Source organism: Drosophila bipectinata, chromosome 2R (genome assembly GCF_030179905.1).
Source record: "Drosophila bipectinata strain 14024-0381.07 chromosome 2R, DbipHiC1v2, whole genome shotgun sequence".
Taxonomy (NCBI): Eukaryota; Metazoa; Arthropoda; class Insecta; order Diptera; family Drosophilidae; genus Drosophila; species Drosophila bipectinata.
Window position 1 is genome coordinate 2,587,139 of NC_091737.1, and position 25,527 is coordinate 2,612,665.

The 25,527-nt window shown below is 39.3% G+C and overlaps 1 protein-coding gene across 1 annotated transcript in view; it reads right to left on the reverse strand.

Moving 5' to 3' along the window:
- Nucleotides 1–17,307, reverse strand: part of Gprk1 (G protein-coupled receptor kinase 1) — a 140,120-nt gene extending 122,813 nt beyond the window's left edge. Inside the window, exon 1 of the mRNA XM_043211064.2 lies at nucleotides 16,966–17,307. Within this exon, the coding sequence (XP_043066999.1) occupies nucleotides 16,966–17,078 (113 nt within the window). The 5' untranslated portion in view covers nucleotides 17,079–17,307. The remainder of the gene's footprint in view (nucleotides 1–16,965) is intronic.
- Nucleotides 17,308–25,527: the final 8,220 nt, after the last annotated feature.

Here is a 25,527-nt window from a genome sequence, read left to right on the forward strand (position 1 = left end):
CACAGAACACCAGTTATAGCATCGGACCTTAGACATATTCGCAAGTTGGTGACCACTCTTAAAATCCACTACAGGGCTACTAGAAGCATTAATTTAATTGGTACGGCTCTCAAGGTTATTGCAGGTACGCCTAACTTTAATGATTGGGAGCAGGTAAGATTTAATCTTACCGGTTAACGGTTAGAACCGGTAATCAGAACCGCTTAACGAGGGCAGATGAAGGTCAGACAGAATTGAATATAAAATTTCAAGAACGTCTAAATGAGCTCGCTAACGCAAAAAATCAGATTCAGAAATACGAAACAAATAAAGAAACACACTTGTTGGAAATCATTTTAGAAAAAAATAGAGTCATCATTACAGACATAGAAAACATCCGTATGGACCTAACCCTAGCAAAATTAAACATTGTAAGCCCAGCTATTTTTGATGGTGCCGACGTAAGCGAATTCAAAGACACATAGCCTATTAATATTAATATTAGTTTGGTAGAAATAGTAGAAGTATCTAGATCGAGCGTTTTATTTAGCATAAATCGAGTGCCGACGACGATGTAGAACGAGTGGGTCCCCGGGACGACAACCATTTATAGGAGGGAGGAGTTAACACGCGCAGGCAGAATTTACGAAAAGTGCCAAATTGCACACCGGATCCGGTGGCCCGCACGCGTAACGAAAGAGGTGCTGACTAGTCATTCCAAGGACAACTGTCCGCGGATCGGCTCGGGCACTTGCCCAACAAGTGATCGTTGCTGGCCGGATACGGCTGGCCGGATAGTATTTTAATTTAATCTTAAGTAGAAATCTGCAGCCTTAGCTCGCATTATATTTTATTATATATTTGTCAGTAACTCTAACCCCAACGGGTTTGTGCGAAACAAATGATTAATAAATAATATTCGAAAGACTCACACACACACTTATTATTAACTAACTCCGCAGCCTTAGCTCGCGTTATATTTTATGTTTTATTTTCTTATGGATGAGCATGGCATATTATAGATATTATATTATAGATTCCATAAAAATTCCAGACATTTAAAAATTATCATTATTTTTAATGATATTCTGATGCAAAATTACCCAAATCGGCCACTGTGCGCCGCCGAAATCAAAATTTGTTTCAATAAAACAGAGTGTGAGAACCGATGCGAAAGAGCGTCTTTGACTCCCCCACAGGGAGAGGCGATGATCCGTGCTCTGATACATATCACGTAGACAGACAATAAAAAATAAATAAACAGCCGAGAGCAGACATGGATTGACACACCCATGTACAGTAAAGAAAGTTTATTAATATTATTATTACATCGTTTATATTATAAGATATATAATAGAATAGAATTAGACTTACAAAAATTAAATCTAATAGAAATGCCATGGCCTTCGGCTGTAGACTAAGAAAGTTTTAAATAAAATATACTAAATGAAACAAGACTATGCACTGTTATTTAAAGGTTAATAATAATAAAAGTTAATAATAAAGGTTAATAATCACAATAAAACACAGTGCTGTACTGAAATATTTTTTGCAGTAACAAGCCTAAAGACACGCGGAGTGTACAGTTAGCAGTTCCGTCAGTTTTTATTGCACTTTTACCGTAGAGACCAACATTTGCAAAATAGTTTAACAAAAATAAATATGATTAGCGATGGAAACGAAAGAGAACGCAGTAATTGGTGTTGCCTTTGCATTCATTGTCTTTGTTGCCGCTAACGCTGCTGGTAAAAAAAAGAGCAGCGGTAGCAGCAGCAACTTGAAAAAAAATAATAAGTTTGTTTCTTATTGTTAATGCCAGTTTCTTGGTGGGCGATCAAAAAGAACGCAGAAATAAAGATTTATTTCTGAAAGAATTAATTTGCAATTAAGTGTAAAAGAAACCTAATACGACAGTGGCCTTTCAATGCACAATAAGAGAGCGATCACAATTAGAGTTGGGTTGTTCCTGAACGAACCAACGAAAAAAAAAGACCCGGTTACTCAAAAGACCGATCTGAACTAGTTCACATCGTATATCGGTCATTGTTCGTTTCTTGTCCTTTTGTCTTTGTTCTTTGGTCTTTGTTCTTTGGTTTTTGTTCCTTGGTCTTTGTTCTTGTTCTTTGGTCTTTGTTCCTGTTCTTTGGTCTTTGTTCTTTGATCCTTGTTCTTATTCTGAAAATTTTTCACATTCCCTGGTATTTTTTCTCAATCCCTGGTAATTTTTCTTACACCCATATTATGCATCCCTGTAACTGAACTGAAAATTTTGTGTAAACAAACTTTTGTTTACAAAAAAAACACCCTCCACCGCCACTTCATTGTCTGCTGGGGGGGTGGGTAGCTGGATGACCTGGTTGCCGGCTGGGAACAGCGCTTGCACTATGGTCCTTAGAACGTTCGGGTCCGTGGGGGACAGGCCTCCTGCGCACAGCCTCTTCACCACTATTCGATACGCGTTGCCCCATGGATTCGCCTCCGTCGAGTCACAGCTTCAGGAAGCATTTCCTTTTGCTATCTCGGATGGCCACCTTCACTGCTTTACGACAGTCCTTGAAGGCTAGGTGCCGCTCTTCAAAGTTGTTGCTGCCTCTTGCTCGCTGCATCTGCCTCCTTGCTCTCATGCACTCTGCTCGGATGGAGCCAATCTCGTCGCTCCACCAGTAAGCAAGAGCGTGGTTTCTACGGTAGCGGCTTCTCAACTGCATGCTCGCCATGAACGCTGCCTCGAGTTTAGCTGCCAGGGTGTCAGCCATGCACAAGCCATTTCCAAATTATAAACTAAAAATAAATAAAAACTAAACTAAAACTAAATATAAAATAAAATTCTACTTTCGAATTAGCTAATCAAAAATAACGCGGCAATTTCAAATGAAAACTATCTTTGTTTTAGGGTTAAATTCGTTCAGTGAAAATTAACGAATTTAATTCCTAACATTTGCTCTTAGGGGTTAACTGGGATGCAAATCTTCATCTTTATTTACGATACGTCGTAGCAGACTTTCATAAATAAACTTACCAACCTTAACTAATTGTAGGACAATGTGGGGTGCAGTTTTACTACACAACCTCATGTTCGCGTAGAAACTGAAAAACTTCTCTCTCTTCATCTTAAGCAAACGGTCGTGTTTTTTTTGTGCGCACTGCGTTTATATAAATATTGCGTTTATAAAAGCTGGTAAACCGGTGTTTACTCGCTTGTGAATTGAATTTATTGATAATCTTAAGTTTTAACTTAAACCATATCGCTTTGCGTGTGCTGTGGTATATTTGGAGGCGAACTAATAATTTGTTTAAATTCAATTCCAAGCATAGCTCAGCTTTGCTTCTTCCCCGGTTATCTCTATTTCAGCATTTTTCCTTTGCACTCTCCAAAGCTCCCGTTTCGGCTTCCTATTTGGCTCAGTGGTTCAAGGTTTAGTGTTTTTTAACTTTTTATATATTAATTTTGTTTTGTTAATTAATAATATGGACTTTAAAATGGTCTGTAACAAGACAATCTCCTCATCCCAGCCTACCATCCATTGCAGGCTATGTGAAAACGTCGTACACGCCAAGTGTGCCGGGTTCACTGCCTTAGTTTCGGATGCCATTTCCCGTAGGTCTGGTTTACATTACCATATGGTTGTGAAAATTGTCGTGCTGTCCAAGACGAAATGAGGTCGTTCATGAAATCATGGATTTGAAGAGTGGAACACTGGTTTTCGTAAAATCAATGACCAGCTCTGTGCGCTTGACACTCAGTTTAGCGGCCTTCAGCTGGGAACTGAGTCCCCTAAGCAAAAAAAGCCCCCGTCAGAGTTACTCAAAAGGGTATTCCACAGTCTGGACCACCGGCACCGACTGACACTGCAGTTCTCGTACCTGCGACACCAAAACCTTTATAGCTTACTTCTCCATCGAAACATATATTTGTTTCTCGGCTTGCCCCTGATACTTCAGAGACTGATATCTCGACTAATATCAAAGCCAAAACTAAAGCCGATATAAAGCCGGGTGGAGTCCTCATTTCGGTAGACTCCACTCTTGCTTCTGAAGAGGTGAAATCACAAGAGTTTGGTGAAATAGAATTTATTTGCATTAAAATCATTACATGTTCATATATACCACCTTCGTCTGAATCGTCCACATATTGGCAGCATTTGTCCCCTATTAAGTCCGTTTTTTTTATCTTATGACTGATCGTGACCAGCTCGTCGCTGTGGGCGACTTAAATATCCCAGAATAAAAGTGGTCCAACGTCGATAGCTCACCATGACTTCACCACGGGCTTTTGACATGTCCCTAGGTCAGATTAACCATGTTAGAAATTAATTAGGTCGGCTTTTGGACTTTTGTTTTGTATCTGATCTTGATAGTACCGCTCTCTACAGAGCCTTTCCTCTTTCAACCCCAGAGGTTCCATATCACCCCACGCTGTAGGACTCAATCGAAACCATTCCTGGTATCGATCAGATGTGTCCACGCGTGGTAGATAAGATTTGCTGTTTCCGTAAAGCTGATTTTCACAAACTTAATAGCCTTCCTATTATATATCTTATTAGATATATATGATTGGTCCGATATTCTGGCGTGCACCGATCTTAATGTCACCTTAGAAAAATTTTACTGTACTTTAAATACATTTTTTTACTCCTGTGTGCCATGGAAATATCCGTCCGCTTCAACAAATCCTCCTTGGTTTACAAGGTGCCTCACTAACCTTAGAAATACTACAAATAAGCTTTTACTTAAATATAAAAAACCTTCAGAAGTATTGATTTTTCAAGATATCTACTAGCTCGGTCAAATCTTACCGTGCATAACGCTGAATGTTACAAGAACTATATTCGTCGCTGCCGGATACAATTTACTCAAGATCCGAAGCAGTTTTATAATTTAGTAATTTAGTTTAGTAACTCAAAGCGTAAACATGTATCTTTCCCACCACTGCTTACGTTTGAAAATTCATCTGCAACCTCTGATCAGGACTTTGCCGATCTATTCGCAGAATTTTTTCAAACAACTTGTTCTCCGCCTAAATTGACCGATCAGCCTTACGCATATAACATTCAATCAGCAAATCTTATTTTCTGTCCGTTATTCTCGGAAAATTTATCTTATTATCTGATCTTCTAAAGGTCAACCCCGTTTATTCGCCAGGATGGAGTACCAGACTGTGTGCAAAAATACTTTGCCAGGGCTTTGTACAAACCCCTTCTAAGACTTTTCAACATATCTTTGGAAACCCCGATTTTTCCCCTTAAGTGGAAGGAATCTTTCACAATTCCCTTAAATAAAAAAGGGAGAAAAGTCCCTTAAAAGAAAAAGGAAATCTCTAAATTGTCGGCAATTCCAAAGTTATTTGAAAAATTAGTTACTCCCCATCTGAACGCCTTTGCTCTTCGATCATCTCTCATTGTCAGCATGGCTTTATTTAGCGTCGCTCCACCACCACGAACTTATTGGAATTGACATCCTTTGTCATCGGATTTCGTAAGGGACATCAAACCGATGTAAATGACACAGACTTTGGGAAAGCATTTGATTAAGTGAATCACTCACTCTTGTTGAGTAAATCCTGTCTGGTCCGTGCTACATCTGGCGTCTCTCAAGGAAGTCATCTTGGCCCATTGTTTTTTACTCTTTTTATAAATGACTTGCCCCCTTCCTTAACGAACTTTCGTTCTTATGTATGCAAATGATGTAAAGCTTTGTCTTCAATACAAATCCATCTCTGCCCAATGCAGTCTTTAGTCTGACCTTGATAACTTTCAAAAATGGTGTTCAGCTAACGATTTAATACTTAATGGATCAAAATGCAAGCTTATGTCTTTTTATCGTTCTTGCCCTCTGCAGGCTACGTATACTCTTTATGAAAATGCCTTTGAGAAATTTGTAGTATGCACATATATTGAATACCATTTGAGTAACACTTTGTTGCAGTGCTTACATATTTCAAAGTCCCGGTCATAAACCCTAAGTGGCCGAAATAGGAACCCGCACACAGAAAGTGCTAGTGTCGGCATAATTGTAATAAACGGTCAGCATATGCATACCCCTCGCGCCTCCACTTAAGAGCGCATAACAACGTATATTAGTATATTCCTTTATACATAAGTATATAGCCGTCTCTCTGCCGCCGCCTGCGAGCAGCGCAGCTACGAGACTTAGCCTTACTTAGACTTTAAAAATATTGTAAAAGAACAGAGACATTTCGATCGTTGGAGTGGCACCTTTGCTGCTCCATCTAAATGTTGGAGCGGCACCTTTGCTGCTCCATCTAAATAAAAACCCGAAATATAATCAATACACGGAACAACTGAATTAATATATGACATGAACAACTGACTTATATATGGCGACCGTGACAGCGATGGAAGGGCATCGAAGGACATCGAGGGATTAGAAGGATACACCGAGATGGATATACCCAGGAGGATATAAAAAAAAAAACTGGACAAACACAAAAAAAACACCTACATAAACTAAAGCTGGAAAATGCGAAATAGATACATTGACGAAAAAATCTGAGTGAGTAAAGTGAAAGAAATGGGCAAACGCGTAGGAGCTGCGAAAAAGACTTACGCACGGCAGAAGTGAAACTTCTCAGTTGGATTTTCCATGCATGCGAGCCCCGGTTTAGATCTCTTCCCCCTCTCTCGTGTTGAATTCAGGTTTCCATATTTGTTTTTTTCAATCAATTTTATATTTCCATTAAAAAGCGTATTGATGACAGAAAGTACGCGATAAACCAATTTACCGGAGCTGTGTATTAATTACGAGTTTAGGGAATTTTCTATTCAAACCCACACGCTAACAAGGTTATGTATTCAAAATCTCCAGAAGGAGACATCTCCGACCCAATAAGGTATAAAAATTCTTGATCAGGATCACCTCCTGAGTTGATATGAGCATGTCCATCTGTCCCTTTGTCCGTCTGTCTGTCTGTTTCTACGTGAACTAGTCTCTCAGTTTTAAAGCTATCGACTTGAAACTTTGCACACTTCCTTCTTTCCTTTGCACGCAGTATATAAGTCGGAACGGGATCGGCCGACTATATTCTATAGCTGACATATAACTGATTGATCAGAAATGGTATAATTTTGGTGTTTTTAGAGTTAGAGCTGAAATTTGACACGAGAGCTATCTTTGGCAAAACATTACGACATGCCAAATTTTATAAGGATAGGCCGATTGTATCCTATAGCTGCCATATAACTGAACGCTCGGAAAGCTGGATAGAAAGCTGGAACTTAGTACTGATTATATTTTTTCTGGTTTTAACTGCAAGGGTATATAAACATCGGCTGCGCCCGAAGTTAGCTTTTCTTTCTTGTTTTTGGATATATTTATTTGATATATTTACTTAATATATATTTACCTTGGATTGCCATGTATTTCAACAGGCATATTGGAGACAACTATCTGTTGATGAGTCGCATCTGATGCGCAAGTTTGCGTCACATCAGTCTCACTCTGACTCCTTTTTCCCGTAACTTGATTGTTCACCAACACACACTGAATTTCCTCTAAATAGTTACTCAATAAAGAAAAATCAATAGCCGTAATACGTATATTCCTTTGACTAAGCGATATTGTTAAAAACTATTAAGAATATCGCTTCGTTCACTGCGAATCACAGATCAACGCAATATCCCAACCTCGTTTCACACTTACTGAACGGCTGATGCGCGGCGTGGGTAGTTTGCTATAGAGCAACAGGAGAGAAAGAAAGGCATTCGAGAGAGAAGGGGAGAGACGGCGTGTCTCGGTGGCCCTCTCACATCGTTCAGCGCTTGCGATGCGAGAGAGCGACAGAGAGAGCGAATAGGCGAGAGTGGGATGGAGCGACATTTGACCCCCGACGCGCCTAAAGAAGATTCACTTCAAAAAAAAAAAACACCTAAAGTGGCTACTCTACGTCAATACTCCACCTCCTGCGTGGCCTACGGCCCAAAAACTGCAAACAGAACTTGATTTTCTGCAAGACAAATTAATAAGTAATAAACACCCAAAAATTGCCGCCACTCACTCAGTGCCAATAAGAAAAATTAATGAAACACTAATAAAAACAAAACCTCCATCACCCAAGCTATTACCGAAACTTAAAAAGACATCCCCGAAGGATTGCCCTGGACAACTGGACAGCCCCCACTGCAACCACACTTGTGCGAGGACCGGCACCGGTAACGCCTGCGCCCAAAAGGCCCCGGACAGCAGCAGCAGCAAATAGAGTGCGGGAATACCTCCTGCGCCACCGTGGGAGCGTCAGCATAGCCAAACCGGCGACGACCAGCTGAAGTAGAAGAAAGAGAGGAAACCAACCGAACTGAAAATTTTTTTTTACCCATGCACTGCGTTGCATAATTTTTTTTGATTGCACTACGATGCAATGTTGAATGTTGAAAAATTGAGCGGAACCTCTTTTGCCCAATTAGAAAGTATGGCCCGTATAGCCGTACAAATAATAGGTAGGAACAAGAAAGGAAAGCTAACTTCGGGCGGAGCCGAAGTTGATAAACTCTTGCAGTTAAACCCGGATATATTTCGCAAACATCGGATATAGTTGGCCGATCCTTATGAGAATATGATAATATAATCCAATTTATTATAATACAAAATCTAAAAAAAGTCCTAAACTTCTTTCTTCAAAAATGCCAAAGTTAATATTTCTACCAAAAACCATTTCCGATCGCTCAGTTATGGGAGCTATTAGATATAGTCGGCCGATTCCGGTCGTTCCGACTTATATACTGCGTGCATAGGGTGTGTGCAAAGTTTCAAGTCGATAGCTTTAAAACTGAGAGACTAGTTCGCGTAGAAACAGACAGACAGACGGAGAGACGGCTCATATCAACTCAGGAGATGATCCTGATCGAGAATATATATACTTTACAGGGTCGTAGGTGTCTCCTTCACTGCGTTGCACACTTTTGGACAAAATTATAATACCCTCTGCAAGAGTATAAAAAGATGTTAGAGAAAAACTAATATTTTTTTTTTAATTCTTCACTCTTTTCTAATGAGAAGTAAAAGCATAAGTAAAACAGATTAAATAAATGATTGTGACTATCAATTCCTAGAAACATTATATGACATTACAAAGTATGACACAAAGGAAAATAAAATAGAAATTGAATCGAACGAACGAATCGGAGTCAGAAGAGCTTCCCAAAGTAAACCCCAAAATAGAAGATGAAGATTTAAATAATCTTACTATTCCGGCGGTATACACTGATGGTTTAACTTTAGAGCTAGCCAGGAGTTATTCCATTCAGCATGCAGTCAAAGCAATGACTAAAAATTGCACAATCGATAAGGTAAAACTTATCATGCATTCAATACTATGAACGAAGCCGTTTCCAAATTTTTCAATAGTTGCACTGAAGCAACTGGGCAGTCAAACACCTTCCTATATTATAAGAATTAACCACAGCGCGGCTCAAATCGCAGACGTGGAAGTTATAGAGGTAGTTTTCGTGGTAATCACAACCAATAGTACCAATAGCTCATAGTTCTGGCAATAATTCAATACTTCTGCCAGCAAGATCGCAAGTTATTCGGAAAATTGAACTTAATTGAAAAGCAGACAGTGTATTAATTCCAAATCAAGAAATTCAACATGGTATTTACGTTGCAAATACCATAGCAACATCCAATAATGCCTTCATAAGACTATTAAACACAACAAATACCGACCAAGTAGTGAGTACAGATAATCTAACATATGAATCACTTTCGAACTACGATGTAGTCAACACAAATCCAGACAATAGAAAAAAATACGTACTATCACAACTATCAAAAAACTTCCCTCCACAGTTCAAGTCTCAGCTTACTAGCCTATGCACCCAGTATAGCGATATATTCGTATTGGAAACCGAATCAATAACCACAAATAAATTTTATAAACAGAAACTGAGATTAAAAGATGATGAACCAGTCCATATAAATAACTATCGAAGCCCACATAGTCAGGTGAACGAAATACAAAAGCAAGTAGAAAAATTAATCTCAGACGGGATTGTCGAACCGTCAGTATCCGAATATAATATCCCATTGTTACTTGTTCCTAAGAAATCGTCCCTGGATCAAATATAAAGAAATGGCAATTAGTAATTGACTACCGCCAGATTAATGAAAAATTACTATCTGATAAATTCCCATTACCTAGAATTGATGATATTTTAGATCAACTAGGTCGAGCAAAATACTTTTCATGTCTTGACTTAATGTCAGGATTCCATCAAATTGAACTAGAAAAAGGTTCAAGAGATATAACGTCTTTTTCAACGAGCAACGGCTCATATCGCTTCACGCGATTACCCTTCGGATTAAAAATAGTTTCAGAGAATGATGACTATTGCGTTCTCTGGTCTAGAACCTTCTCAAGCATTTCTTTATATGGATGACTTAATAGTAATCAGTTGTTCCGAAAAACATATGCTTAAGAACTTAACAGATGTTTTTGAGAAATGTAGGAAATACAACTTAAAGTTACATCCAGAAAAATGTTAATTTTTTATGCATGAAGTGACTTTTCTAGGTCATAAATGCACTGATAAAGGAATACTTCCAGATGGCACGAAATACGATGTAATTTTGAACTACCCAGTTCCGCACGACGCGGACAGTGCTAGACGTTTCGTAGCATTCTGTAACTATTATATACGTTTTATAAAAAATTTCGCCGACTATTTACGGCACATAACAAGATTATGTAAAAAGAATGTTCCTTTTAAATGATCGAATGAGTGTGAAAATGCATTCCAATACTTAAAAACAAAACTTATGGAACCTACCTTGCTACAATATCCAGATTTCACTAAAGAATTCTGTATAATATTATAACAGATGCAAGTAAGCAAGCATGTGGAGCGGTTTTAACTCAAAACCATAATGGTCTCCAACTTCCTATTGCATAAGCATCGAGAGCATTTACAAAAGGTGAAAGTAACAAATGTACCACTGAGCAGGAATTAGCTGCAATTCACTGGGCGATATTTCAGACCATATATATGGAACACATTTCTTAATAAGAGCAGACCATAGACCTTTAATATACCATTTCTCAATGACCAATCCCAGTTCTAAACTGACACGTATGATGCTCGAACTAGAAGAATACGACTTCACAGTCGGATATTTAAAGGGAAAAAATAATCATGTAGCTGATGCGTTATCAAGGATAACCATCAAAGATCTACAAAATATAACTAGAAATATATTAATAGTCACTACTAGATATCAAAGTAGCGCGGAAAATCAAGAACAAGAATTGCCAATTGTTAAGAGGAGCCCTAAATAAATAGGTCTTACTCCAATGAGCTCCTTTTGGAAACCGATTTTATTCGTCAAAGTTCTCTTATAAGTACGATACATGAGAATCTTAAATCTATGTAAAACTACTTGTCAATGCACTGCACGTTGACCTGCTATGCGACCCTTTCTCCAGTGCGATAAGCGCACCACTTACATATGTATTTGTTTGTGTTAGGCTGCAGGGGATCGGTTTTGAACCATCTGTTTGACTCATATTTCATGGGTCCGATCCCTTGAAACTCTAACTAAAGAATTTCTATACAAAATAGTGTTCAATGCTTGAACACCAATGCAATCTTTAAATAAAGCTTCTAAGCCCAACGTATACGACGTCATAAAAAACAAGAAAGGATAGCTAACTTCGGGAGGAGCCGAAGTTGATATACCCTTGCAGTTAAAACCGGATATATATCGCAAATATCGGATATAGTTGGCCGATCCTAATGATTACATCATAATAAAACCAATAAATTACAATAAAAAATCTGAAAAAAAGTCCCAAGCTCCTATCTTCAAAAATACGAAAGTTGATATTTCTACCAAATACCATTTCCGATCGTTCAATTGTATGGCAGCTATAGGATATAGTCGGCCGATTGTAATGAAATTTAGCAGGTTGGATTAACTGACCAAAAATAGAATATGTACTAAGTTTCAGCTTTCAAAAACACGAAATTTATGTCATTTTCGATCAATCAGTTATATGGCAGCTATAGGATATAGTCGGCCGATCCGAGCCGTTCCGACTTATATACTGCGTGCAAAGGAAAGAAGGGTGTGTGCAAAGCTTCAAGTCGATAGCTTTAAAACTGAGAAACTAGTCCGCTTAGAAACCGATAGACAGAAGGTCAGTCAGACGAACATGCTCATATCAACTCAGGAGGTGATCCTGATCAAGAATATATATACTTTATAGGGTCGGAGATGTCTCCTTCACTGCGTTGCACACTTTTGGACAAAATTATAATACCCTCTGCAAGGGTATAATAAATTTAGAACATGGCCAATTCGTAGCAGAATTTTTTGATACAAAATTTTAAAGAATATTGTGCAAAAAAATCATACAACCTAGGAGTCCGTATAATTCTCTAATTCTTGTAGTTCCGAAAAATGGGTACCATGAAAATAACCATTCGTACCATTATTATATTTTGTATAAATAATGGTAATATGAATTTTTTAAGATTACCTTTCGGTTTAAGCTACGCTCCAAGAATCTTCCAACGCGCAATTACATTTTTTTTGGCAAACGATATTTTAAGAGGGAAGATTGGAAAAACTTGATACGTCTATATGGACGATATATGTTTTCTCAAATTCAGTAGAAAAAAACTGTCGGATTAAATTGGAGTGGATTAACGTCATTGATAAACCTCAATGACCGACAGCATAAATCTCAACGAATAATATCAACTTCTTCATAAACTTTTGGCTTTACAGAACCGAAGTCAAGAACAAACGTAGGTTCAAGCAGTTTTTTTTTTAATTTAATTTGAATCACTGTCGTACGCTACATGTCGCACGCGACATTTTCTTCCACCATACTTTTTGTGTTGTTATACCCTTGCAGAGGGTATTATAATTTTGTCCAAAAGTGTGCAACGCAGTGAAGGAGACATCTCCGACCCTATAAAGTATATATATTCTTGATCAGGATCACCTCCTGAGTTGATATGAGCATGTCCGTCTGTCCGTCTGTCTGTCCGTCTGTCTGTTTCTACGCAAACTAGTCTCTCAGTTTTAAAGCTATCGTCTTGAAACTTTGCACACACCCTTCTTTCCTTTGCACGCAGTATATAAGTCGGAACGGCCCTGATCGGCCGACTATATCCTATAGCTGCCATATAACTGATTGATCGGAAATGGTATAACTTTGACGTTTTTAAAGTTACAGAGTTCAAATTTGACATGAGAGCATTTTTTGGCAAAACAAAACGACATGCCAAATTTCATAAGGATCGGCCGACTATATCTTATAGCTGCTATATAACTGAACGATCGGAAATGACCCAACTTTCGTGTTTTTGAAGATAGAAAGGTGGAATTTAGTACAGATTCTATTTTTGGTCAGTTGATCCAACCTACCAAATTTCATTAGGATCGGCCGACTATATCCTATAGCTGCCATATAACTGAACGATCGGAAATGACCCAACTTTTGTGTTTTTGAAGATAGAAGTTTGGGACATTTTTAGGTTTGGTTTTTGTATTATAATAAATTGGGTTATATTATCATATTCTCATAAGGATCGGCCAACTATATCCGATGTTTGCGATATATATCCGGTTTTAACTGCAAGGGTATATAAACTTCGGCTCCGCCCGAAGTTAGCTTTCATTTCTTGTTTTTGTTTCTTTTTAGGTAATGAGAAGTGCAAAGGATGTATTTAAATTATTTTTGATGCATCAACATTTTTTTTTATTATTTCTTACATCAATTTCAAACTTAACAAAATATCTTCAATAAATTCAACAATTTTTGTTCATTTTTTTTATATTTTCTCGCCAATATTTGAAGTTGGATTTGATTTTTTCGTTTCCTGCATTTGTTCACACTAAAACTAGTAAATAAAATAATAAATTAAAAAAAAAAAAAAAAATTTTTTTAATTTTTTACATACAATGTCGCACGCGACAAACTTTAAAAGAGTTCCAAACTCGAATGGCTGCTTATATTGAACCAAAATTTTGTTTAATTTGTTCTACGTTTGGGCACGATATTTGGTGCTCCTGGGACAAAAACCTTGGATGCACTGATAACAAATATTCTTTTTCACTGTCGAACGCGACATTGGTAAAGACAAATAAGATCATAAGAAATTCGCCCTTATTAGTAATCGCATCGTTTTTTTACATATTTTTCATATTCTTTGAATATAAATGGAGATTTAGAAAAGCGAATATCAATTCTTAATGACTCTCTTTAAGAAAATTATTTAAAACAAAACGAGCATTAGAAACGCCAAAAGTAGAACTTTCGCACTTGGTCTAATTTGCATTGAAATATTTCAAAATTTGTTATAAGTAAACATAAAATTGGCTTACATTAGTTACATTTAATAAATACATTGCACGAATATGCAAAAAAAACATACTTTTATGAACTTTGAATTTTTTGGCTGCGGTTGACCTTTCTGGAGAATCGCCCATATATTGAATTATGTAAGTCTAGTAATTGCCTTCACCACCATTGTTTTAAGAACATATAATTTTTGAAATGTATGTGTACCAACCATTGATCGCCAATAACTATTAACCGTATGAAAATTTTACTCTCGCTCAAATGACGAGCAATATTTTCTGTTAAAAATTGCTCTGTTCTTTTCAGGACCCTTTGACTTTGTAAGACGATTTAAAAAGTCTTTTTTGCATGTATATGTGTATGTGAAAGTTAGTGGGTTTGTCGCTATTGTGGCATTTGGATATTTAGAGAAAATAATTAAAACGAAAATGGGACGGGAAATAAACAAAATTAGAACGACGACATACTAAATTTGTATACAAATGTACGACTAAAATCGCCAAACTTGAATTCGCTTGCACATGTAGTCTTGGCTATCCCGGCTACTCAATTATCTGTTGAGAGAGTATTTTCAGTTTTACAATTTATTCTAAACGAACGACGAAGTTCAATAAATACTCCTTACACAACCTTATCTCTTTATTAGTTGTTAAGATGAACTACAAATAAATATTATAAACAAGTGTTGCAAAGATTTTTTGAATTGACTTTTTCGGTCGATCAGTCTTTTAATGAGGATCTCTGCGAACGTCAATCATATCTCTCAGTGACCGATGTTCAGTAGGCGAGCATTTATCGAATCTCTCAACATAAAACACTCAACCGAAAACCAAAATCAAAATAAGGTAAGTCTCCTGCTCTGAGAAAGAGTGATTGTGAAAATTTTTTCGGTTGTTCTTATAAACTAAACAAGGGAAAAAAGAGGTTAACAGTTATTTGCGAGTTATGTATGCTAAAAAGTAATTTGAGTATAAGATGAGTATTTTCGATTAAAAAAAAAATACTGAATATAAAAAAAAATTAATTTTATGATAGATTTCGACAGTAAAAACCTTTGTTTCGCCCAAGTCAAAATGTACTCAACATTTTCGCAACTGTTCATGCTTCAAAGCAGTGGGGGGCAAAACACAACATATTTAAATTTTAAGTGTATGCGACGCAGCAAAACAGCAATGAGAGCAGAGCAGAGGGAAACAATGACAGCTTCCTTGATTTTTTTTGACATCTTCCGAAACGGTCTTTAGTGAACCTATGACCAGAGTCTAAAAAATGGGTTGACAAAGTCAGGGCCAACGCAAAAGATATTTTATTGGTATTTTTACCACTATGAATATACAATTTTTAGGTAATGAAGCTCTGCAACCCCAGCGACAACCACTGCAATTCAAAATACCACGACGTCAACGACTACAGCGAGTACATCGATACATGGATCGTTACATCCAAATTAAGAGCAAGCTTATTCCGGCAGGCAATATAACAAAAGTTAACCGCGTCCAGAAGATTGACGAAGAACCAGGCAAAATTAATAGTAACAGATTTGCAGATAGCAGATACTGTACACTTCGGGCTGTCTTTGTAATTTGCGCTCACAGTACCGGGAAAAAATGTGGAAACTGTGGAGGCAACCGTACGGAAAACTATAGAGGATGTTTGGTGTACAAGGAGTTAAAAAGTCGTCTGCGTCAAGCGACCGCAACGCGCAACCAAAATCTACAGAATATGTACATTGTATCAAAAGCTACGCCAGACGTCTTCTTCGCCAAAGCTGCAGACTAACTCACAACAAAATATGAATCAGCTTATGTCATTCATGAAAACGACCATGCAAACGCTTGTTCAAAACCAGAACATGGTAATACAGCTTCTTGTAGCACAAAAGTCTAAATAATCTATGCAGACTCTACGAATATCAATGTGGAAATTGATATTCTTCGCACCCAAATTTACTCGCTCGGGGAAGCCTCGGGTTTCTAGCGGATCCCGCCTGAGACGCAACGACCTACCAACCCAGCAAACGATTTTTAGGGCTGCTAACTCTGTATCAGTCAAGATGGCTGTTAATTAAGTTAAAGATATTGGATTAAATACACGTAGTGGTAGTCTTGCAAGGAGAATATTTAAGAAATAAAAGAAACCTTAAAAAAAAAAAAATTACTTTAAAAACGTAGTTTGCTATACATACATACATACGTACGTACATATATATGTAAAATTTTACAAGGAAAATTTAAAAATGTCGTGTTCACTTGTCTTCTCGTTTTTCCTCTTTTGTGTGGGGATTTTCCGCACATCAAGGAATCAAATTTTACTAAATAAATCCACACTAAACACATTTTAAAAAATATAGTTTATTAGCAATTTAATTCTATAAATTTTTTTATTTAATTAAACTTATTAAATTAACAAATATTTACAAATTTGATAAATAAATTTCTTATAAGTTTAGTTTTCAAATGAAAAATAAAATATATGTTACGGAGGTTTCTTATGATTTGTTTTGGTTTGCTATTTAAGCTACTTTTATTTTTAATTGGTCCGTGTTTTGAATTAGACATGCATGTAAACAATTGTATGTACAAACACACACATATGTATGTACATGCATAAAATTGTAAATGTACAGGTACATTTGACATGCAGCTTTTTAAATTGGATACCTGGGATCCGGTAAAGTTAGTTTTTTGCTGGCTCTTGCGGCAGGAGTACATTTAGACTTCTCCATCGCCATTAAGTAGCTGACATCAGCCAAAACAGCTTCCAAATCCGCCATACTTTAAAAATATTGTCTATTTTATTGAAAATTTATTTATTTTATTCACGAAAGAATAATTGTCTAAGTTTTTTTTTAACCATGTATTGTGTTCACTTATAAAAAAGTGTATATAATATTAAACGGTTCAAATCATGCTTTGCAATGCCAAAAATGTTATTGAATATGCTTTTCTTAATTCGCGTTAATAGTTTTTATTTTGTAAAACGATTGTACAACGATAATCGTAGCTAAAAAAATTTAATAAACAGACGCAGTATTTTCGCGTAATGCTTCTTTTACACCATCTTTAATCTAGTACTCAGAACAAATGTTTCATGTGCCAAATCAATTACTCTTTCCAGTGTAAATTAATATTTTCAAGTTTCGCACTACGTTATAGACAAGCCGATTTGTGTTTAATACGCATACTCAGATCGACAAAAACTGTTTTCAATCTATGGGAGTGAGCGAGAGGCAAATAGGTGAAAAACAGTTTTTGTCAGAGTCCTTACGTCAATCCAAACTCATGTCGAAAATAAAATAATGCCATAAGAAATTTACATGGTGATGCCAACCCGAATATGGGACAAAAAATATATATAAATGGAAATTTCATGGCATGAATGCGTCAATTTGAATTATTCAAACTTAATATTTTTACACCCTAATAGGTTTAAAGACCACATTGGACTTCTAAAATCCGTTGTTTGAAACATTTTTAATGTTTAAGCCTAGTACTCTGACGATGAAAATCACACGCGTGACAGCTGTCAAACTCTATATAAAAAAAACGGTGTAAAAAAAGGAAGAAGAAGAAATTTTCGCCTCCTATATTTTTCCGGTACTCTGACGACGAAAATTATCGCTATCGAATTGAATGGCGTTACCGGATCAAAACAAATAAACAGCTGATTTTGGGGTGTACAAAGAATTCAATTGATTTCTTTTGATAGCTAAAACATGGAGCGAAAATTAAAAGGAACAAATTTTCGGACCGTAAAATTTTCGGCCTGCGAGGATAAAGTCAAGCTAATTAGTGCGGGTAAGGCGAAGCCCAAAATATGGGATTTGACCCACAAGGGGCATTTTAATTCCATAAAATGGCATTGAAATGATTTGTGATTGATTTGGATTTTGATTTTGACCCAGTTTGCTTCTTCTTAATCAGCTCCTTAGCGGCGAAAAACATAAAGAAAACACCAAAATCCAATCGGTTTGAATTCATTTTTGCTTTTTGGTTTTTTGTTTACAAACAACAGCTGTTCAGTATTACCCTTTTTCTTAATTTTTTTGGTCACTCTAGCTAGAGCTGGTAGCTGAATAAAGAGCGTTTTCGCTCTTATATATATTCGTTCACACTGAAAAGAATAAATGTTTTTATTCGTCAAACATGTTTTTCGACCTCAGTACTAGGCTTGATTTTGAAAATTGACAATGTTGGAAATTACTGATTAAAATTGATCTATTATCATGGAAGTGCTTTATTATTATTGAATTTGTTAAGGTGTAAAAATAGTAAAAATTATTTTTTACAAATTGGCTAAAAATCCTGCCATGTAATTGGCATCAAAATGTTGTTTGTCCCAAAAATACCAAATGACGAGAAGAATTTCTAAATAACTAGATGTATATATTTCAGCACATCGAATTCATGTAACGACTTTGACATTTTCTGGATTATTTTAATGAAAATAACTCTAAAAATGTCTTGGTAATCTACCACTGACCCTGTCAAACGGGAAAAAAGATTAAAATTTCTTTCTCTCTTTCTTTTATGCATTTTTCGCTTCATTGGTTCGGGTCAAAGCAAGGGGATATTAACTTCGGCTCCGCCAGAAGTTAGCTTTCCTTTCCTGTGTTTGTTCATTTTGTTAATATTAAAATATAATAATAATAAATATTAATATTAATATAATAAATTAATGTTTATATAGGTTCCCAAGTGCTGTGAAAGATAAAAAAAATATAAAAATAATTTTAAATATTGTCTTAATAAATAAATCTTAAATTAATAAAGTTTCGTGTTCAGTATTTAAAAAAAAACGTATGAATGGATGGATTAAAAAACGTATACCCACTAATAATGAATGTAATTAAATATAATTACATATTATTTTAAATTAAATGCATTTTTTTATCAAGCTCCATTCTGATCGTTTTTTTTTTTAATTTGTCAATGTTCAACGCTGTTTACTGCTGGCTCCTTCATTGGGTTATTTCGCTTTCTCTTGAAAAACAGAAGACATTGACATAATTTAAGAAAAGTTTTAGGCAGCGAACACGTTCTACAGAACACCATTATGCGTTCTTATAGGAAACAAAAAATACGCTTATAGGATAAACAAAAAATATATAGTGTATATTTAATATATTTAGAAGAATAGAATATTTATACCGTAGAATATTCATTTGAACAGCTCCACTATGTGACAAAATTTTCATTTAAGAAATATAACCCATAAGCCGGGACCGCAACCAATTAGGCAAATACGCAACAAACATAATTTAAATCTTCGCAATAAGTAATTCGCAATAAACTTTCTACACGTTACATCTGTCACTAATAATTTTGAGGATAGCCAACTCACTATAGCCGCTGTATACTCCTCCCAGCTGGCCCAAATTGTGCAGTAAAATGTAATTTTGCCATATCCGACGATCAAACATGGTTGGTGCCAAAGTCTTGCATTGATTTTTAATGATTTTTAATGTGCGCTGGCTTCGAAACGAAATCGCACACCCACATGCACCCGTGTATGTGAATCTGTGACACGCATACATACAAAGATCAATCCAAGCCCAGACCAACCTTCTTCGACGCGCTACTGTCGGAGACTGAGAAACAGAAATCATTCAATGAAAATATGAGCGTAAGATGAACGAACGATGAGCGTAAGAAAGAGAGTGTTTTGTAGGGGGGCGTTGGTTCCGCAAAGATTCCAGGAGTAGAAATGTTGAATAAAAAGTCGGGGGCGTCTTCCAGTGGATATAACGCGGTCAGCTTTATTGGGCTGCTTACCTCGAATTACTAACTTAACTTAGAAACTAGTACAAAAAAAAAAGAGATCGACGACAACCAACGAGCGAGAAGAGAGGGCACAGAGGGGCGAGTGTGGATGCGCTCTTTAGCGCGGGTGCGCTCTTCAGCGCGGATGCGCTCTTCAGGTGAGCGGCACATAGGCCCCTCACCTAAACATTCTCCCCCCCTTGCAATAGCTCGGGTTGCAACAGATCCCTCGTCGATAGCTATGCCTCACTGCAGCTAGAGGGCGTACACGGGTCGATGAAGGTCCCCGTGTCGAAAATCCGGGTCCCGATATTGACGCTGTTCCGGTTCAGCAGCGACGATAGGGTGGGCGCAGCGACCGCGTCCTGCGAGGGCCCTGGAGGAGAGGCGGAAAATTGCCTAGGCGCGGATGACGCGGGCGGACGAGCGGTGGACGGCACCCGATGGGTGGCGGACGAATGCAGTGGAGCACTTGACGGCTGCCGGCCAGTGGCGGAAGAATGCCGAGGAGTTATCGAAGAGTGCCGGGAAGTCGGCGGCCGTGGATCGGTTTGGGAATGCCGGAAAATGGCGAACGCAGGGCGAGAAGCACCCGAACCGCGCCGGGAGTTGGCTGATGACGGCCGACGAGAGAGCGAGACACCCCGTGTACTGTCTCCCGCGGGCGGTGACCGGTGCTCCTTGGTCACGGGGTGCAGCAGCGTGTGGTGATCCTGACCACACGTCTTACAGCCGTCCCCACGCCGACAGCTCCTCGGAGCCGCTCCTCGGCACTAAGGCGTAGGAAGCGCCGACACTTTTTCAATGGATGGATCCCATTGCAGACTCGGCATCGGTAGGATTGTGTACCTCGAGTACATCTGCTTTCCAGTGACTGTGCGTTGCGTGGATCAGACGGATCATCAGCTGATTGCCACCGTGCAGCGTGATGCGAAGAGTAAATTAAAGCAGGACTCGAGACAGAATTGTGCTCGCAACCTGAATCCGATTCAGAACTGATCCGTGTGGGCACCTCTCCCTGATCCAGTGAGTCACCGAGGCTGCAGGCAACTCGTGCGGAAAAAACAGACACGCTGCGGGGGTTGACTGGAGATAATGGGCCGGTCAGCACCCATCCGAAAATGGTCTCCTGACCGAGAAGCGACCCGCAGATGTTAGACTTGGAATTACCGAGGAGAATGGACGGAAGAATGTCAGCTCCTAATAACACATCGACTTGGGAGCTCTCAAAGAAGTTGGGGTCCGCCAGGGTAATATTGGGCAGCCCCTTGAGACGATCTCGCGAAATTGGATATGATGGCAGATTTCCTGCCAACTGCGGAAGAACGTAGGCCGCAGTCTCTAATTGTAGCCCGGGTCTAGACGGCGACCGAATGGAGAAATGGCACAATTTCGTAGACTGCGCGGAAATGGTCTGATTAAGGCCGGAAACTCGGGCTTGAATCGTCTTGAAAGGAGGCTTGACGAGGTTGAACAGTCGTTCCGTTATGAAGGTCGCTTCGGACCCTGAGTCTATTATTGCTCGTGCCTGGACGGTGCCACCCAAATGGCACACGTTGATAAGGGCCGTGCCCAGTATGACTGCTCCTGACCCGGAAGCGAAACACACCTGCACATTTGACTGATCCTCTGAGCCGTTTGCTGGCGTAGGTGGACTTGGAGCGGTGGTGAACGGATTGCCGCGGTGCAGGAGGGTGTGGTGTCGGCTGTGGCAGGTGAAACAGGTACGGGCGCTCGTGCAGTCTCGCTGCTGGTGCCCTCGCCCAAAACAGTTTAGACATAACTGCTTCCTTGTAATGTAGTCAAAGCGCCCATTTACATCCATATTTAGAAACCGCGGACATAAGCGAATGGGGTGGTCCTCCCTCGAACAGAGATCCCAGCCGTTTTGACCCGGAACCACTCGAGTCTCGTGTGAATTGAGCCTCCGAGCGGGGGCAATAGGAATTCCCGACCTTGGCGGAAGTTGCCCGGAGCCACTAGGCCTGACGTCGTCGATTGCCTCTAGAGTGCGATTGCGCTCTGTCAGGAAGTTGTCTAATTCCTTCCATGTTGGAATTTCGGCCTTATTATGGACGGATTGCTCCCACATAGAGAGTGTGACCTTGGGGAGCCTTGACGAAATCATGAATACCAGGAGGCAGTCCCAAGCCTCAACATTGATGGAGGACATTGCTAGGGCTGTCAGACAACTCTGAATGGTGGCTTGCAGCTCCTTCAGCGCGACCCCGGACTCTTGGGAATTAGCCTGGATGTTGAAAAGGATCTTCAACTGGCTGTTGACCAATAGCCGCCGGTTCTCAAAGCGATCTGTGCAACAACAAGTGCAACAACCTCTCTACCGAGGTGAGCCGCGAGTTTTGGATGTAAATGGCCGTAAACAAATCTCGGAAGGTGGGCCACCGAAGATAATCACCCGCGAAGTCCTCGGTATCCACCGGAGGTAACCGGCAGCCTGTCGACGCGGGCGTGTGTACATTGACGGAAGCCGGAGTGGTATGGGAAGCAATTTTCTCCCGAAGCTGGGCAATACCCGTCTCGAGTAGACGGAGTAACAGTAGCTGTACTTCGATTCCAGCACTGTCGAGATGGCCGCATTGTCGCCGGACTCGGCTAGCAAATCGGAGCAGCTCTCGTAGCTTTTCTCCACGTTCTCCCACAGTGCCCGAATTTGGTCCCGATGGACTTCGCACATGTATTGGGAGCCCACGTCCGTTTCTCTGGCGCCCGGAGTATTTATGTTGGCCTCAAATTGGCTAACTCGATCTGTTGTAGCGATGAACTTCTTCAGCGCCACGTCGACCGCACTTTGAGCCATTTTTGCGACGGAATGAGTCTGCCTCTGAGAAGGACCGGGGATTGTACTGACGGATTCGTCACTCTTTGACCTTGGAATGGCACTGTACGCCTTAGGCTTTAAAAGAGGCGTCCGCGGAGAAGCGGATTGAGATCTCTCCAAACGGATGGTTGGGATCGGACGTGGCTTTTGGTCGTCTCCCGTGGGCATTCTCAGACATCAGTGCTTGTCGACTGACGTGCGCAATAGGTGGCTCGCTCGAAGCGGTAGCCGGTCACTAATGTGATGAGACCGGTGAGATCTCGGACGAAATGCGATTGCAAGGCCAAGTGGGAATTAGTAGCGCCGATGTCGAGAGGAACGTCGAAAGCGGTACAATTCGGATGTGGGAAAAAACTTCAGGAAGCCAAAAAAAACCAGATGGGCCAAGGCTTGTCGAGATTCTAGGCGGATGTTGCCAGATGCGGAGTAGGAGCAACGTTAGGCAAAATGCCGGAGCGGAAAATGGAAAAGGACCGGAAAATTCGTGCTCGTTCGGAGAAATAATTGATGACTGTCGATATATGTATATTTCGACCAGTATGGCTTGTACGTAAATATTTAATTCCTAACTATTTTCGAATTTGCGGAGCCGGAAAGGTGGACTTGACCTAGGCTTGGATTTAACACAGAGTGAAAATAAATAATTAATTTTTGCCTAATTGTCGGATTTAATTATTATGGAGACAGACGGGTGGGGTTGAAAATCTCAATTGAGGTTAATTATGCCGAAGCTGGAAGGGTGGAATTGAAACCGCGATTCGACTCTGACAAATAAATTATTTAATTATAATTTTTTGAAAATTAAATTTTCGACGAGTGGCCGGAAAGGTGAATTAAAAAACCCTGGCCCTTTGCTCGAACGGAAAATAAGAAGTTAATAAATTTTAGTAGTTATAATTATAAATACATGAATTTATAATTAATTGATTTTTTTAAATTTATTTGGTTATATATTTCCTGAAATTGGAGGCAGAAAATATTTAGAAATATATGGGCATGCATGCAAGTAGGGCAAGGGCATGTAAGGCATATGATGGCACAGTGGAACGTCGATAAGTGGACTGTATAAGTTAATTTTTATTGGTTATATATTTCCTGAAATTGGAGTCAGAAAATATTTGGAAATATATGGACATGCATGCAGGTACGGATATATGTAAGGGCATGTGGGCATATATTGGCACAGTGGAGCGTTGATAAGTGGACTGTATAATTGGGGGAACAGAAAAGTTATGTGGTGTAAAAAATGACACTGATTGATGAAGATAAAAAACAAATATTACGACAGCGGCGGACTGTTCGGTGAATTTGGAAATTCCGGAACTAATTCACACCGGTGGCCAATATTAATTATGCCTTCTTTTTGTCACCACACAATTTCACTGATCACTTGCGAATTTTTCGCGGATTAATTGCACCAAAATAATATGTATGTGCGTATGTATATATGTGGATGCACATATGCCTCGACCTTTGGCAAGCGAGTGGATAACGGAGAGGCCGAAAACGGCGAGGAATATGGGCAGCACACAAAGCGGAGACGGATGGAAAAATTTGCAGAATTTTATGATTATTATAGATTATTAGAAAAACTCAACCTGCCGTTGTGTCGGAAAACTCGGACTTGGAGTTGACACGGAGGGAAAAACCATCTTGCAGCAGTGTGAACGAAATTTAATGTTCGGATCACTGCTGAAGACCGGCAGAGAGATGGAGACGGAAAAATGTACTTATCTTTTGGCGGAACAATGCCGAGAACTGCTGGCAGAAGAAAATCCAGGAATTATCCGGCTCGAAGGACCAATGTTTTGTAGGGGGGCGTTGGTTCCGCAAAAGATTCCAGGAGTAGAAATGTTGAATAAAAAGTCGGGGGCGTCTTCCAGTGGATATAACGCGGTCAGCTTTATTGGGCTGCTTACCTCGAATTACTAACTTAACTTAGAAACTAGTACAAAAAAAAAAGAGATCGACGACAACCAACGAGCGAGAAGAGAGGGCACAGAGGGGCGAGTGTGGATGCGCTCTTCAGCGCGGGTGCGCTCTTTAGCGCGGGTGCGCTCTTCAGCGCGGATGCGCTCTTCAGGTGAGCGGCACAACGGCCCCTCACCTAAACAGAGAGTAAGAACTCTGCTGGGGCCTGTCGCAAGAAATATTTGCGTCCATTTCCGTTGTATGAAATGGGTTGTCTATATGATCTATGGTTAGTGCCAGTAGCTATTAAAGATTTTCTGGAAATTACCTTTACCGAGCTGGCCATTCAGGCGCACATTCCACAGGTTGGACAGATGTTGGACAGAAACTTGAGCAGGATCTATCGTAGGCGCGCCAACAGAGTACGAATAGTTTTGAAGCTAATCAGGCAAGCCTACACCGAGGATGAGTTACAGGAAGACACTCCCAACCTTTCTAGACAGCTTCAACGATCAGATGTGAAAAAGCTAAGACCTTTGTAGTCTATAGATTCCTCAATTTTCTCGGTCATCCATATGAGGTGGATGTAATGCTGCTCCGCCATATCGTTAAGAGATCTGCGACAGTCACTCACTGCTCTGGAGTTGGATGAAAATCCGTCAAGGGCTGAAAAGATACAAATAGTTTCTTGGTGGCCAGTAAGATCTGGA